This window comes from Ailuropoda melanoleuca, chromosome 13 (assembly GCF_002007445.2).
Source record: "Ailuropoda melanoleuca isolate Jingjing chromosome 13, ASM200744v2, whole genome shotgun sequence".
Taxonomy (NCBI): domain Eukaryota; kingdom Metazoa; phylum Chordata; class Mammalia; order Carnivora; family Ursidae; genus Ailuropoda; species Ailuropoda melanoleuca.
The window spans coordinates 39,717,452-39,731,933 of NC_048230.1; the positions used below are offsets into that span (position 1 = coordinate 39,717,452).

Here is a 14,482-nt window from a genome sequence, read left to right on the forward strand (position 1 = left end):
TCGGAATCATAACCTGAGGTGAAGGCAGATGCCCAACCAACTGAGCCACCCAGGTACCCCCAATTCATACTTTTTAAAATGAAATCATAACAAAGAAGCTGAAGCTTTTCTAATTAGATAATTCAATTAAAAATTTAAAATGAGGGGGTGCCTGGGTGGCTCAGTCAGTTAAGCATCTGCCTTTGGCTCAGGTCATTATCCCAGAGTCCCAGGATTGAGCCCTACATAGCGCTCCCTGTTCAGCGGGGAGCATGCTTCTCCCTCTCTCTCTGCCTGCCACTCCCCCTACTTGTGCGCACACACTTTCACTTTCTCTATCAAGTAAATAAAATCTTAAAAAAAATTTAGGGTGCTAGGGTGGCTCAGTTGGTTAAGTGTTTGCCTTCGGCTCAGGTCATGATCCCAGGATCCTGGGATCAAGTCCCTAATTGGGATTCCTGCTCAGCAGGGAGTCTGCTTCTTCCTCTACCCTTCCTGCTTTTTGTGATCTCCTTCCATCCCTCCCTCCTTCCCTCCCTCCCTCTCTCCCTCAAATAAAATCTTCAACAAAAAAATTAAAGTGAATTCTTATATGAGGGTAATGGTGATTGCTGTTAAATTTTTTCTGTTTTAGAAAAATCAGAGACTGAGCCAGGCTGCCCCTTTATCTATATCATCCGAAAGGATATAGATGTTTACTCTCAGATCTTGAGAAAACTCTTCAATGAATCCCATGGAATCTTTGTGGGCCTCCAGAGAATTGAAGAAGAATTGACTGGAAAATCCAGAAAAGCTCAGTAAGTAGGCTGCTGATAGGTGCTGAAGTCCACAACTAAATTGTGAAAGGCAAATGAATTGCATTGTTGTCCTTTTTTTTTTTTTCTTAAGATTTTATTTATTTGAGAGAGAGAGAGAGAGAGAGTGAGCGAGCACAGGGGCTGGGGGGCTGGGGCAGAGGAAGAAGGAGAAGCAGACTCCCTGCTGGGCAGGGAGCCCACTGCAGTGTGGCGCAGGGTTCCATTTCAGTACCCTGGGATCCTGACCCTGAACCGAAGGCAGCTGCCTAGCCGACCGCGCCACCCAGGCGCCCTTAGAACTTTTTCTTGCTAAAGATTGCATCTTAGTAACTAAACCAATTCCTTTCTCATGGATATTTGTTTAGTTTTGTCATTTCCTTTTTTAAAGACTTTATTTTGAACTAATTTTGACTTACACAAAAGGTACAAAAGTAGTAGATTCCTGCACATCCCCTTACCCTGCTTTGTATCGTTATTACCTGCATAACCATATTACTGTTACTTAAACCAGGAAACTTAAACTTCGATGCATTATGATTAAAGACTTCATTTGAATTTCACCAGTTTTTCTAGTAAGGTCCTTTTTTCTCCTCTGTAACTCAGGTTGCATTTATTTATTTTTTTTCCCTTAGTCTCTTTAATGACCTTTACACTTTTTTTTTTGAAAAATTTTATTTATTGGGGCGCCTGGGTGGTGCAGTCGTTAAGCGTCTGCCTTCGGCTCAGGGCATGATCCCGGCATTGTGGGATCGAGCCCCACATCAGGCTCCTCTGCTAGGAGCCTGCTTCTTCCTCTCCCACTCCCCCTGCTTGTGTTCCCTCTCTTGCTGGCTATCTCTGTCAAATAAATAAAATCTTAAAAAAAAAAGATTTTATTTATTTTACAGCGAGAGACAGAGAAGGAGCACAACCAGGGGGAGCTGGAGAGAGAGAAGCAGGTTCCCCGCCGAGCAGTGAGCCCGATCCGGGGATGGACGGGGGGTCCAATCCCAGGACTCTGGGATCATAACCTGAGCCGAAGGTAGACGCTTAACGACTGAGCCACCCAGGCGCCCTTGACCTTGACACTTTAAAAAATATTGACCAATTATTTTGGTGACTGTCCCTCCATTTGGGTTTTTCCAGTGTTTTCTCGTGATTGGAGAAAGGTTATACATTTTTTTTTAAGGTTATGAATGTTTAGTAAGAATACGATAGAACTGATATGATGTGTCCTCAGTACGTCATATCATGGGGTTTATGCTGTTGATGTTTTATTACTGGTTTCGTTGACCTTGATCACTTGCTTGATGTGGTTTCTTCACTATAAAGTTACCATCTTTCCCTTTGTAACTAGTAAGTATTTGGAGCAGAAACTTTGAGATTATGCAAATCCTGTTTCTTCTTAAATTTTCAACCACTAGTTTTAGTGTCCATCAGGGGATCTCATCTGCAACAATTAATGTCAGTATGGATTCGTGGATATTTATTTTACCCCATGGGTTATCTCATATGTTACTTATTTTGATGCGTAAGTTGTTCCAGCTTTGGTAGTTAGGAACTCCTTTAGGTTGGTTCCTGTCTTTGAGCAAGCTCCTATAAGAACTTCCTTGCTTTTTGTCACCACAAGATGCTCCAGGCTCATCTTCTATGTCATTTCATTTTTTGTAGGTTGGTCCGAGTGAGTAAGAACTACCGATCAGTCATAAGAGCATGTATGGAGGAAATGCACCAGGTCGCAAGTAAGGATTTTATATGCGTACGTGTGATAGTAATTGAAATGTTTATCTGGCTATTGAGATTTAAGAATCTATTTGACTGGGGCGCCTGGGTGGCACAGTGGTTAAGCATCTGCCTTCGGCTCAGGGCGTGATCCCGGCGTTATGGGATCGAGCCCCACATCAGGCTCCTCCACTATGAGCCTGCTTCTTCCTCTCCCACTCCCCCTGCTTGTGTTCCCTCTCTCGCTGGCTGTCTCTATCTCTGTCGAATAAATAAATAAAATAAATAAAATAAAAAAAAAAGAATCTATTTGACTTTCCAGTTTTAAACTCTTACTTTACTGTCTTACATAATTCTTAATTTTTTGGCAGTTGCCTTGAGTACATTTTTCTTTTTTTTTTTCTTTCTTTTTTTTTTTTTTTTTTTTTTTTTTTTTTTTTTTTTAAGATTTAATTTATTTCTCAGAGAGAGAGCACAAGCAGGTAAAGCTGCAGGCAGAGGGAGAAGCAGGCTCCTGGAGCCCGATGCAGGGCTTGGTCCCAGGACCCTGGGATCATGATCTGAGCCACCCAGGCGTCCCTTGAGTAGATTTTTCAAGTTAGAACATAATGAATTGACAGGTGTGAGACTAAGGGCCAAATTAACAATCTTTGAAAATCACATTTCTGTTTGTTTTTTTTTTTTTTTAACCTTGGTGATTTCTTCCTTCCTCCCCTCCCCTCTTTCTAAAAGATTTAATATTTTGAGAGAGCACCTGTGAGTGTTCAGGGAGGGGCAGAGGGAGAGAAAGTCTTAGACTCTGTGCTGATCACAGAGCCCGACTCAGGGCTTGTTCTCAAGACCCTGAGATCATGACCTGAGCTGAAACCAAGAGTTGTTCACTTAACCAGCTGTGCCACCTAGGCATCCCTAACCTTGGTGATTTAAAGTCACTATAACCATGAGAGTCACATGACTCCTGGATGCTGAGTAGAGTCTTTTATAACCTGATGGTCTCTTTGCAGTTGGAAGTGTCACTTTTAACTTGAGGGCATTGGGCTTGCAAATCATTGATCTGCAACAAAGAGATATGAAGCATTTTTAAAAAATCTGTAGTGAAGGGGCACCTGGGTGGCTCAGTCAGTTAGGCATCCGACTCTTGGTTTCAGCTCAGGTCATGATCTCAGGGTTGTGACATTGAATCTTACATTGGGCTCACGCTGAGTGTGGAGTCTGCTTAAGATTCTCTCTTCCTCTGCTCCCAGTCCCTTCCCCACCAACAACTTGTGCTCTTAAAAAATAAAAATCTGTAGTGAACTTGGGTGGTCATTAGAGAAAACAAAGGCACAAGCCAAAGAACCTGGAATATGAAGATATAACTATGAGACTAAAAGTTTCATTGCTTAAAATGTTTTGTGTTTTGTTAGTTGGTGCTAAAGATCCAGCCTGTGGTCGCCAGTTCAGCAGCCAGGTAAGGGGGGGCCACCTTTGTTGTCCTGCTGGCACCGTTATGTCCTTCTGCATCCTCAGCACCCACCTTGTTTTTGTTGTTGTTTTGTTTTTTAAAGATTTTTTTTTTTTTTTTTTTTTAAAATTTTTTTTTTTTTTTTTTTTTAAAGATTTATTTATTCGACAGAGATAGAGACAGCCAGTGAGAGAGGGAACACAAGCAGGGGGAGTGGGAGAGGAAGAAGCAGGCTCATAGCGGAGGAGCCTGATGTGGGGCTCGATCCCATAACGCTGGGATCACGCCCTGAGCCGAAGGCAGACGCTTAACCGCTGTGCCACCCAGGCGCCCCTGTTTTTTAAAGATTTATTTGAGAGAGTGAGCATGCGTGTGAGCAGGGGAAGGGGCAGAGGGAGAGGAGGAGAGAGAGAGAATCCCCAGCAGACTGCCAGCTGAACAGTAAGCCCGACAAGCTGGATGCGGGGCTTGATCCCGTGACCCTGATATCATGACCTGATCTGAAATCAAGAGTCAGATACAACCTACTGAGCCACCCAGGTGCCGCACAATCATTGTTTTTGCAGAAGTCTTTTCTTTACAGCTAGATAGGCAACTCTTTGGGGGTGGTAAGGATCATCTTGAACTTCCTGGTGCTCCCTTCAAGGCATAGCACATTGGAAGACAAGGGTGTGCTTGATAAGTATTTGTATGAATTTCTAGTTTTTTGTTTTTTGTTTTTTTGGGTTTTTTTTTGAAGATTTTATTTATTTATTTGAGGGAGAGCGAGAGAGCACAAGCAGGGGAAGGGTCAGAGGGAGAGGAAGAAATGGACTTCCCACTGAGCAGGGAAGACCCTGGGATCATGACCTGAGCAGAAGGCAGATACTTAACTGACTGAGCCACCCAGGCACCCCAAGTTTCCAGTTCTTATGGGAAGTGTCAATCCTAACCAAATTGTGTCACCTGAGATAGTGAGCTGAGCTTTTGGAATCACCAATTATTTTTATAAACTGTACTCAGCTCATGAGCCAGTATTTTTTTACTGAGTTGTTTACTTTAGTTGGAGCTGGAAGATGACTGAAAGAATTCTTTCTTTAGGAGAATCTTGATAGTGTTCAAACTCAGTAGTGAATAGGGACTAGTGCAGTGTCTCTGGTCCACTCTAGTGCACAGTCAGCAAAGCATTTGTTTTCTCTTATGAATAAGGTAGTCTGTGTTTGTGTATGAAAGGAGGGTGGGGAAGAGGAGACTGCATGTTTCTAAGAGCAGGGTCCAGACCTGATTGATTTGTGTGCCTTATATTGGGTTTGCCTTTTAACAACTTATAAATTATTTATTTTTTATTTTAAAGATTTTATTTGTCAGAGAGACTGAGAGCACAAGCAGGGGGAGTGGCAGGCAGAGGGAGAAGCAGACTCCCTGTTGAGCAGGGAGCCTGATGTGGGACTTGATACCAGGACCCCGGGATCATGACCTGAGCCAAAGGCCGGCACTTAACCAATTGAGCCACCCAGGCGTCCCTAATAGCCTTTTTTAAACTTTAGTCCCTTGAGTACCAACTTCAGAATTTTTGCCATATCTGTAGAATTTTTTTTTTTTAAGATTTTATTTATTTGTCAGAGAAAGGGAGAAAGAGCAGCAGGCAGAAGGAGAAGCCAACTCCCTACCGAGCGGGGAGCCTGATGTGGGACTCGATCCCAGGGCCGTGGATCATGACCTCTGAGCCAAAGGCAGATGCTTAATCAACTGAGACACCCAGGGTGTCCCATGTAGAATTATTAATATTACTTACTGAATATTTTTCTTTTCTTTTTTTTTTTTTTAAGATTTTATTCATTTATTCAACAGAGATAGAGACAGCCAGTGAGAGAGGGAACACAGGCGGGGGAGTGGGAGAGGAAGAAGCAGGCTCATAGCGGAGGAGCCTGACGTGGGGCTCGATCCCACAACGCCGGGATCACGCCCTGAGCCGAAGGCAGACGCTTAACCGCTGTGCCACCCAGGCGCCCCTCCTGAATATTTTTCTAAGACTCTTCTCCCATTTTACTTAGAGCCTCTTTCTAAATCGTAATATTCATGAAGACCTTGGGGATGATGAGCTAATTATATTTTTCTATAATGTACATTAAACTAAAACAAGAGCCATGAGAAAAAAAATGTTAGTCTGTCTACCACCCCCTAAAATTCTCTCACTGGCTTCCCTGTGGGAAATCCTGTCATAGGGATATTCAGTAATTGTTGAATTAATAATGAATGACCATCATATGACTGAAGCCCTGCTTCATTCCTTTGCTCTAAGAGAAATGTCAGGAATGTTTTCAGTTAAAACTTTGTCTCTATTTCTTCCTTAGGTCTCCATTTTGTCGGCAATGGAGCTCATTTGGAACCTTTGTGAGATTCTTTTTATTGAAGTAGCCCCAGGTGAGCATGGAATCCCTACTTCACAATATCAAAGGTACCCCTGCCCGTTCCTCTTTGTCTTTCCTGCGTGTTGTGATGAGCGTTATACTGCCAAGAATGCTCTTTTCATCACTCTTCATCAACGTTACTAGCAGAAAGCTGTACATAAGACCCAAAGAAGCCTGCTGTTTTGTCAGATACTACAAAGAGTCAGAAAGAATGCTTTCTAGGGGGCGCCTGGGTGGCACAGCGGTTAAGCGTCTGCCTTCGGCTCCGGGCGTGATCCCGGCGTTATGGGATCGAGCCCCACATCAGGGCTTCTCCACTGGGAGCCTGCTTCTTCCTCTCCCACTCCCCCTGCTTGTGTTCCCTCTCTCGCTGGCTGTCTCTATCTCTGTCGAATAAATAAATAAAATCTTTAAAAAAAAAAAAAAAAAGAATGCCTTCTAAAAACCTAAGATGTTGGGCAGGTGACCCCTGAAAAACACTAGGAAAGCATACTGGCCTAGTGTGTGACAGGGTGGTCAGGATTTATGTGGTGGACTAGTCAAGCTTAAGAAGGTTTTAGGAGAATCGGGAGAGGCACGGAATGAGTTCTCCCTCCCAGCCTCAGAAGGAACTTCTGAGACTTCTAGCCTCCAGAAATGTGAAACAAATGGCAGTTGTTTAAAATTGAAAATAAAAATTAAAAGAAAGGAAAAAAAGTTTTAGGGAAGTGAGGAGGGATTAGGTGGCAGGAGGTAAAGTCACTTGGAGAATTCTGTCCTCGTGATTGGGGAGGTGGCTGCGCTACATGTGAACTCTCCACTCCTAGTTATTCCATGTTCTTGAGCTAAACTGTGGTCGGTATGGTATCCTGGCTTGAGTGGGCTCTCGGTGGAGGTGCTGCAGACTTTTTTGCATTCTCTTGACGGTTTATGTTTGCTGTTATCCATAAATGAGCGTTAATCTGTGCATTCATAGCTTTTTACTCATACTCCCGCTAAAGCCCTGAGCAATGTGCAATTAAAATTAGTTGTTTCTGTGTTTATCCCCTCCAGCATATTTTGAGGGCTGTTGCTATGTTTTTATCATACCTAGCACCTAGTCAGTAGCAGTCCCTCAGTGGCCATTCCTTACATAGCCATAGAGTACTGCGTAGTCGTGAAGAATTGGGGGTGGAGTGGGTGGTGAGATTCAGCCCTTTCAAAGACTCATGAAAGGTGGAGCTGCTTGGCTCAGAGGAACTATTCGTAAAGGTCCATTTGCTACTCCAGTCCTTATTCAGTCCATATGGGTGCCCACCTGAGTGAGATAAATCATGTCCTACATAATCATCTTGTCTGCCCTACATTTTCTGTCTATACTACGGGAAATGGAATTTGCTGCCTATGAAGCTGAGGTTTTTGTGTGTAACAAGAGTCTTTCCTCCCAGCCGGCCCTCTCCTCCTTCACCTCCTTGACTGGGTCCGACTGCATGTGTGTGAAGTGGACAGTTTGTTGGCAGATGTCCTGGGCAGTGAGAATCCAAGCAAACATGAGAGCTTCTGGAAGTTGGTAAGCACCTCCTGCAGGCCGGGCCTTCCTGACTTCCCTCTCAGGGTCTGTTTTTCCCAGTGCTTGTGGGCGGGCCTGAGGGTTGCCTGCTGAGCCTGCTCACACTGGGACTGGCTCCTTGGGTCTGTGGTTATGGAGATGCTCTTAGATCTTTTCTTCTCTGCTCCACAGGGGAGTTTAGAACTAAGTTGTCATGTAAGAAAAGTAATGCATTGTAGACTTTCCAGTGAGCAGGGAAATTTAACTTATGAATCTAAGGAAGAGAAGACATGATAAAACTGTTTGATAAGAGCTGGGGGGGGTGGGAGGTTAAATGAGCAGGAGGGGTTTTGAAGTGATAGAAATGTTATAAAACTGGATTGTAGTGATGGCGCACAACTCTGTAAACTTACTAATTAGGTGAATATTTATATTGTAGAAGTTACAGCTCCATATAGCTATTAAAAACAGAAGGGTTGATGATCTTTGAGTCATTTTGGAGTATCAGTTTGGAAGTCAGGGTGTGTACTGGGGTTGTGCGTGTGGTGGGTGGGTATGTATGTATTCTATGCCAACTGACCTGTGACTCAGTTGGGAGGGACTAATTGTCCTGAATAATGGAAAGTTGATTAAACTTATAAAATCTGGAATTCTATTAAGGAATTGTTGCCTTTGGGGCGCCTGGGTGGCACAGCGGTTAAGCGTCTGCCTTCTGCCTTCGGCTCAGGGCGTGATCCCGGCGTTCTGGGATCGAGCCCCACATCAGGCTCCTCTGCTGGAAGCCTGCTTCTTCCTCTCCCACTCCCCCTGCTTGTGTTCCCTCTCTCGCTGGCTGTCTCTCTCTCTGTCGAATAAATAAATAAAAAATCTTTAAAAAAAAAAAAAAAAAAAAAAGGAATTGTTGCCTTTGATGCTATTTCTGAGATGCTTTAGTTGCTGGGAGATCTGTGCAAGTGCGGGGAGAGCCTTTGTTCAGGAGGTACTGGGCCCACATTTTGAGTCTGATTCATTCACGAAGTATTTATCTAGTGCTCCTGTTTGCAAGGCACTGAGGAAACAACCATGACCAAAGTGGGCAAAGATTACTGCCCTTAGGAAGTTTACATCCTGGGTGGGGAGACAGGAAATAAATATAGAAACAAGTAAAATACGTAGCATGCCTCACAGGGAAGCACTGTGGTGTGGAGAGCAGGAAAGCCAAGGTGGGGAATTGGCAGTGCTAGAGCTGGGGAATCAAGGAAGGCCTCCCTCATGAGGTGATGTGGGGAGAGGGGCGCTGGGCCAAAGGAGGGGAAAGAGTGTTGCAAACAGTGAGACCTGTGAACGCTCTGACCTCAGAAGCAGCGTGAGCAAGGGCGGGAGTTGGAGAGGTAAGGGCAGAGAGTCATGGGGTCAGATTGGAGGGTTCCCTGGACTGTCATAGGGACTTTAACTCTGAGAGAGGAGGTAGAGCAGAGTGGTGAGAAGATGGTCTGTGGTGCCAGACTGCCCGAGTTAGCATCCCAGCTGCCTCTTACTAACTGTGGGGTCTTAACAGTTACTTAACAGCCTTTAGTTTCTTCTTCTGTACAGTGCAGATGATAGTAAGATTATATTTAAGATTATGTTATGATTAGGGCGCATGGGTGGCTCAGTCACTTAAGCATCTGACTTCAGCTTGGGTCGTGATCTTGGGGTCCTGGAATCAAGTCTCACAGCAGGGCTCCCCGCTCAGTGGGGAGCCTGCTCCCCCCTCTCCTTTTGTCCCTCCCCCCACTCATGCTCTCTCTCTTGAAAAAAAAAAGATTGTTATGATTAAAGGACATATATGTGTGTAAGCTAGTTGATGGACACCATCCCTGAGTCAGATGGGGTGAGGGGGGCATTGGAGAGCTGAGCATTCATGCTGTGATCGGATGTAGGTTTTCCAGGCTCTCTGGCTGCCCTACCGAGGATGGAACGAAGGCGGAAGCAGAGACCAGTCTAGAGGCTGTGGTACTAAACCAGGCAAAGATGGTGGAGACTTAGATGAGGGTGGGAGCTGAACAGAGGAGGTGGTGAGAAGTGATTAGATTCTGGGTGCAGTTTACAGATACTGTTGATTGGAGTTGCTAATAGATTGGATGTGCGTGTGTAAGAAATAGGAGAATGTGGGAAGATCAGGTTGGTGAGTTGCCGGATGTTTACTTTTAAACATGCTACGTTTAAGAAGCCCATGAGGTCCAGGTGGAGACACTATGTCAGAACGGTATCCAAGTCTGGAATCCAGAGAAGGAAGTGCAGGCTCGGGAGAAATTGGGGATTTGTCCGCCTCTGTATCTTTGGCTTTTTTGAGCATGACTTAGTATAGGAAAATGTTACTTTGTATGTTTTACATATTTGCTTGTATGTATATGCTGTTGGTTGTCATTATTTATGACAGTTAAGGTCTATAAAGTTGCCTGAAACATTGTATTACTGATTATTGTAATACAGTATCCTTCCAGCCTCTGATCCCATTTTTGTCAGCTGATGAGTATATAACTTTATGTATGGTTTTCTTAAAGACACCTTATTTAATACACACTATTGACTTATTAACATTGAACTCTTAGGCAGTAACACTGTAGTGTCTTCCTGGATGAAGCTTGTCTAACACACATTTTCTCCCTGTGGGCCATCATCCCTTCTAGCACTTAGAACCACTGTGTAGCACTTCAGCACTATGCTTGAGAGCTCAGCAAAAAGCACAACAATACAAAAAAAGTGGCGCTAGGTAGATCCTGAAAAAGATACTTGTTTAGTGTGACAGTTGATACAAGAAGGTAGAGTGCCACCTTGTTCAGCCTCAGCTGGGAGAGTGCACATCGAGTGACTTAGTTTTTGCCACGCTGCCCATGTCCACAAGTAACGGTGAAAGTACCTCACACATTGATTTTGGGGTTACAAATAAATGTTAACAAGTAGGCAAATTCACAAATACAGAATCTCTGAATAAAGAGCATTGACTATTTATATTGAGTGTATGTGTGTATGTATACTTGAACTGAATCTTTTATGAACCAATCTTTACTTGATGTACTGTGCCATTTTCTCTTTTCTATTTCATTCATTCATTCATTCATTCATTAAGTAAATTACTCAATGTGGGGCTTGAACTCATGACCCTGAGATCAAGAGTTGCATACTCTACCAACTGATCTAGCCAGGTGTCCCCATTTCATTTATTTTAAAAAAGTTTGTTGCAATCTGTAATAGGTTAAAACATGCAGTTTGAAAAGCATGGTACAGGTTTAAAACCATTAGACTAGGGGCGCCTGGGTGGCACAGCGGTTAAGCATCTCCCTTCGGCTCAGGGCGTGATCCCGGCGTTATGGGATCGAGCCTCACATCAGGATCTTCTGCTATGAGCCTGCTTCTTCCTCTCCCACTCCCCCTGCTTGTGTTCCCTCTCTCGCTGGCTGTCTCTATCTCTGTCAAATAAATAAATAAAATCTTAAAAAAAATAAAACCATTAGACTAAATGAGTTGGAGGGAAGGAACCATCACATTTCCATAGGCTAGGAAGCCCAAGTGTGGATTGAGGAGGCTGGCTTCTGGGCCTCCGTGAATGTTCATGCTCTTGTGTGTTCTCCCAGGTGACCATCTTGGTACTACAGGGCCGGCTGGACGAGGCTCGGCAGATGCTTTCCAAGGAAGCCGACGCCAGCCCCTCCTCTGCAGGCATGTGCCGAATCCTAGGGGACCTGATGAGGACAATGCCCGTTCTCAGTGTATGTGGGAGCAGCCCTGCTCTGCTGGGTCACAAGAGAGGGGTTCGTTCATTAAGCACAAGGGGTTTCTGTGGTGATGGCATCTCACTGTGTCTCTCCCCTTAGCCTGGTAACACCCAGACACTGACAGAGCTGGAGCTAAAGTGGCAGCACTGGCATGAGGAATGTGAACGTCATCTCCAGGACAGCACGTTTGCTGCCAGTCCTCACCTGGAGTCTCTCTGCAAGGTCTGTGAGAAGTCAGTCCAGGCCGGGGTCCGAGTTGGGGCTGTGACAGCCAACACAGCAACGGCAGGAGCAAGGCTATCCGTCAGCTCTGCCGGGAAGGAGAGAGCTTTCAGACCAGGTGCTCCAGTTGAGATCAGGAGAGGTTTTTTGTTTAGATTTTATTTATTTATTTGAGAGAGAGAGACAGAGTATGTGAGAGAGCACGAGCTGCGGGGGAGAGGGGGATGGAGGGAGAGGGAGAAGCAGGCTCCTCACTGAGCCTGCTACAGGGCTCGGTCCTAGGACCCTGGGATCATGACCTGAGCCGAAGGCAGGTGCTTCACCAACTGAGCCACCCAGGCGCCCCGAGATCGTGAGAGTTAACAGAGAAGTTAAGTTGGCTCTGGAACTGAGGGAAAATATCTCTTTCCTTAGATCATGTTGGGAGATGAAGCTGCCTTGTTGGAACAGAAGGAGCTTCTGAATAACTGGTATCATTTTCTGGTGACCCGGCTCTTGTACTCTCATCCCACAGTGAAACCCATTGACCTGCACCTCTATGCCCAGGTGAGCCGGAACTCCAAGGGACAGTGGTGGGGAGTAGGAATCCTGCAGGCTAGGTCATTTTCAGTGTGCAGCCTCTTTGAGTTGAACCTCCCTGGAGAACAGGAAGGGTCTTCCCTTTGCCCATCCCTGCTCCGTTTATTTTTTGAGTAATCTCTACCCCCAACGTGGGGCTCCAACTCACGACTCTAGAGATCCAGAGTTGCCCGTTCTTCTGCTGAGCCAGCCAGGTGCCCTTCATTTGGCCCTTTTTGAAGGACCCCATCGCCCTTCTCCAGGGTTCCCTACACAGCAGCCCTGCCTGCCCCCTTGAGTCTCTGCTTCCACCTGGGAATTGAGTGGGTCACCACCTTTCCACAGTCCAGCCTTGACCTGTTTCTGGGAGGTGAGAGCAGCCCAGAACCCTTGGACAACATCTTGTTGGCAGCCTTTGAGTTCGACATCCACCAAGTGATCAAGGAGTGCAGGTAGGACCTGCTGTGGCACCACCTTTTCTGTCTTTACGTGTGCAGTTCAGTGACACTAGGTATAGTCAGAGTTGTGCAACTGTATTGTTCCTTCTTACTGGTGTCTTAACTTTCTTCTCACACACATGTTCCCCTCCTGAGCCACATGCAGGTAGATAAAGGCTTCTCTCAGGACAAGTTTGGGGACCTTCCTGAGGTTACTGCATTTGTAACACTTTTCATTTCAGGCATGTTTACTTGAACAACATTGCAGTACATTGCTTTGATATTTAAAATCCAGATAAAGCCAGCAAGCCTGTTTCTTGGAACCTGATGGATATGCAGACCACCTTAAGGGAGAGCACTTCGAGGTTGTGTCACTCTCTAGTGAGCCACGAGCTGCCACACCAGCAGGCTCCTCGAGGAGTCTGTTTAGAGCAGGGATTCTACACCACCCCTCTCCTCAAAAGGGTGTCTTGTCAGTGCATTGAACCTTCAGCAAGGCGGGCAAGAGGGAGTGTCAGACATAATGAATCAAAGGTACAGCTTGTCAGGAATTTCCGTATATAGTAAGTCAGACAGGTTAGCCTCCCTTCTTGTGCAGCTTGGACAAGTGGGTATTGCATTGAAGACTCCCCGAAGGGAGACTATTGGGAGCTACAGCAGACTGTTGGGAACTTACTCAGTAGTGAATTCACTGACCTCAACTGGATCTTTTTCAGTAGATCTGGGCAATGGGAACGGATCCCCTTCTGCTATGCTCCTCCTGTTTGAGCCAGAAGAAAGCTGGAGCTTGAAGAGGATGGTGCTAGATTTGGAGAAAGGAAACTGGGTTTTGTGTCCATTTTTTTTTTTCACAGACGTGTAGCTGGAACTGGAAGGTGACTTACAGAATCCAGCTGATGGCGGGGGGTATCTGCACAGAGTGGTTCATGCCACCACACACACGTGCTGGTATTTGGCTTTGTCATTGTCTCTGCCTATAATTCGAAGTGGTGGCCATTCCTAAATATACTGTCTGTTACAGCAGTGGGTTGTTTCCACCAGCGCTTCTTTCATAAGCCACATCTGAATTTTTCGGAACAGATCAGATTTGAGTAAAACCAGGAGGAAGGACAATGAAAAGGGAAAGCACCCTGTTCTCTGCAGTGACAGTAGAGAAAAGAGAGGGGTGCCAGTGAAGAGGAGTGGTTTTCATGGATGCCACAGAAAATGGCACCCTCCTGCCAGTCACACATAAGGAAGGATCAGGCTCTCAGTCCCTTAGTCTGGGCATCTGTCTGTCCTGGCAAGCAGGAAAAGGTCTAAAGTATTTCTGTTTCCCATAAATTTTGGAGCTTGGGTTTTCCTGATCAGGAAGCTACTTCCTACTCTATTCTGAAAGCGGTACCGTTGTGCGAGTCCTGGAACCTATCTCAGGTGTTGGAGGAAAGGCTGAAGTATCTTCAGAGAGAGTAGCAGAGTTTTAGAAATGTGCCCTCGGATTTGGGGTCTTGTGAGTACTTGGTTTCTCCTGAGTTATACCAGTCAGACCCAAGCTAGGTTCCTGGGAAAGTGGTGAAGTTGGGCTCATGGGCTGGTGGTGTAGGGAAGTCTTGCTTTCTTTGGGTGTGATGTCAACTGGGTTCATGACTACCCTGTCAAGGGGGATGAGGGGAATCCTTTTTAAAGGGGCTAAAAAGGAGATGTCTGTCCTTTTTTTTTTTTTTTTTTTTT

The 14,482-nt window shown here is 45.3% G+C and overlaps 1 protein-coding gene across 2 annotated transcripts in view; it reads left to right on the forward strand.

Moving 5' to 3' along the window:
- The window catches only part of NUP85 (nucleoporin 85), a 32,319-nt gene that overhangs the window by 6,256 nt on the left and 11,581 nt on the right, over positions 1 to 14,482 (forward strand). The window contains exons 3-11 of one of the 2 annotated variants that reach the window (XM_019800305.2): positions 614 to 776; positions 2,427 to 2,497; positions 3,884 to 3,927; positions 6,255 to 6,324; positions 7,718 to 7,839; positions 11,415 to 11,549; positions 11,655 to 11,777; positions 12,192 to 12,323; positions 12,681 to 12,787. In XM_019800305.2, coding sequence (XP_019655864.1) covers positions 614 to 776; positions 2,427 to 2,497; positions 3,884 to 3,927; positions 6,255 to 6,324; positions 7,718 to 7,839; positions 11,415 to 11,549; positions 11,655 to 11,777; positions 12,192 to 12,323; positions 12,681 to 12,787 — 967 coding nt within the window. The remainder of the gene's footprint in view (positions 1 to 613; positions 777 to 2,426; positions 2,498 to 3,883; positions 3,928 to 6,254; positions 6,325 to 7,717; positions 7,840 to 11,414; positions 11,550 to 11,654; positions 11,778 to 12,191; positions 12,324 to 12,680; positions 12,788 to 14,482) is intronic. The other variant, XM_034641143.1, reaches the window with a different exon arrangement.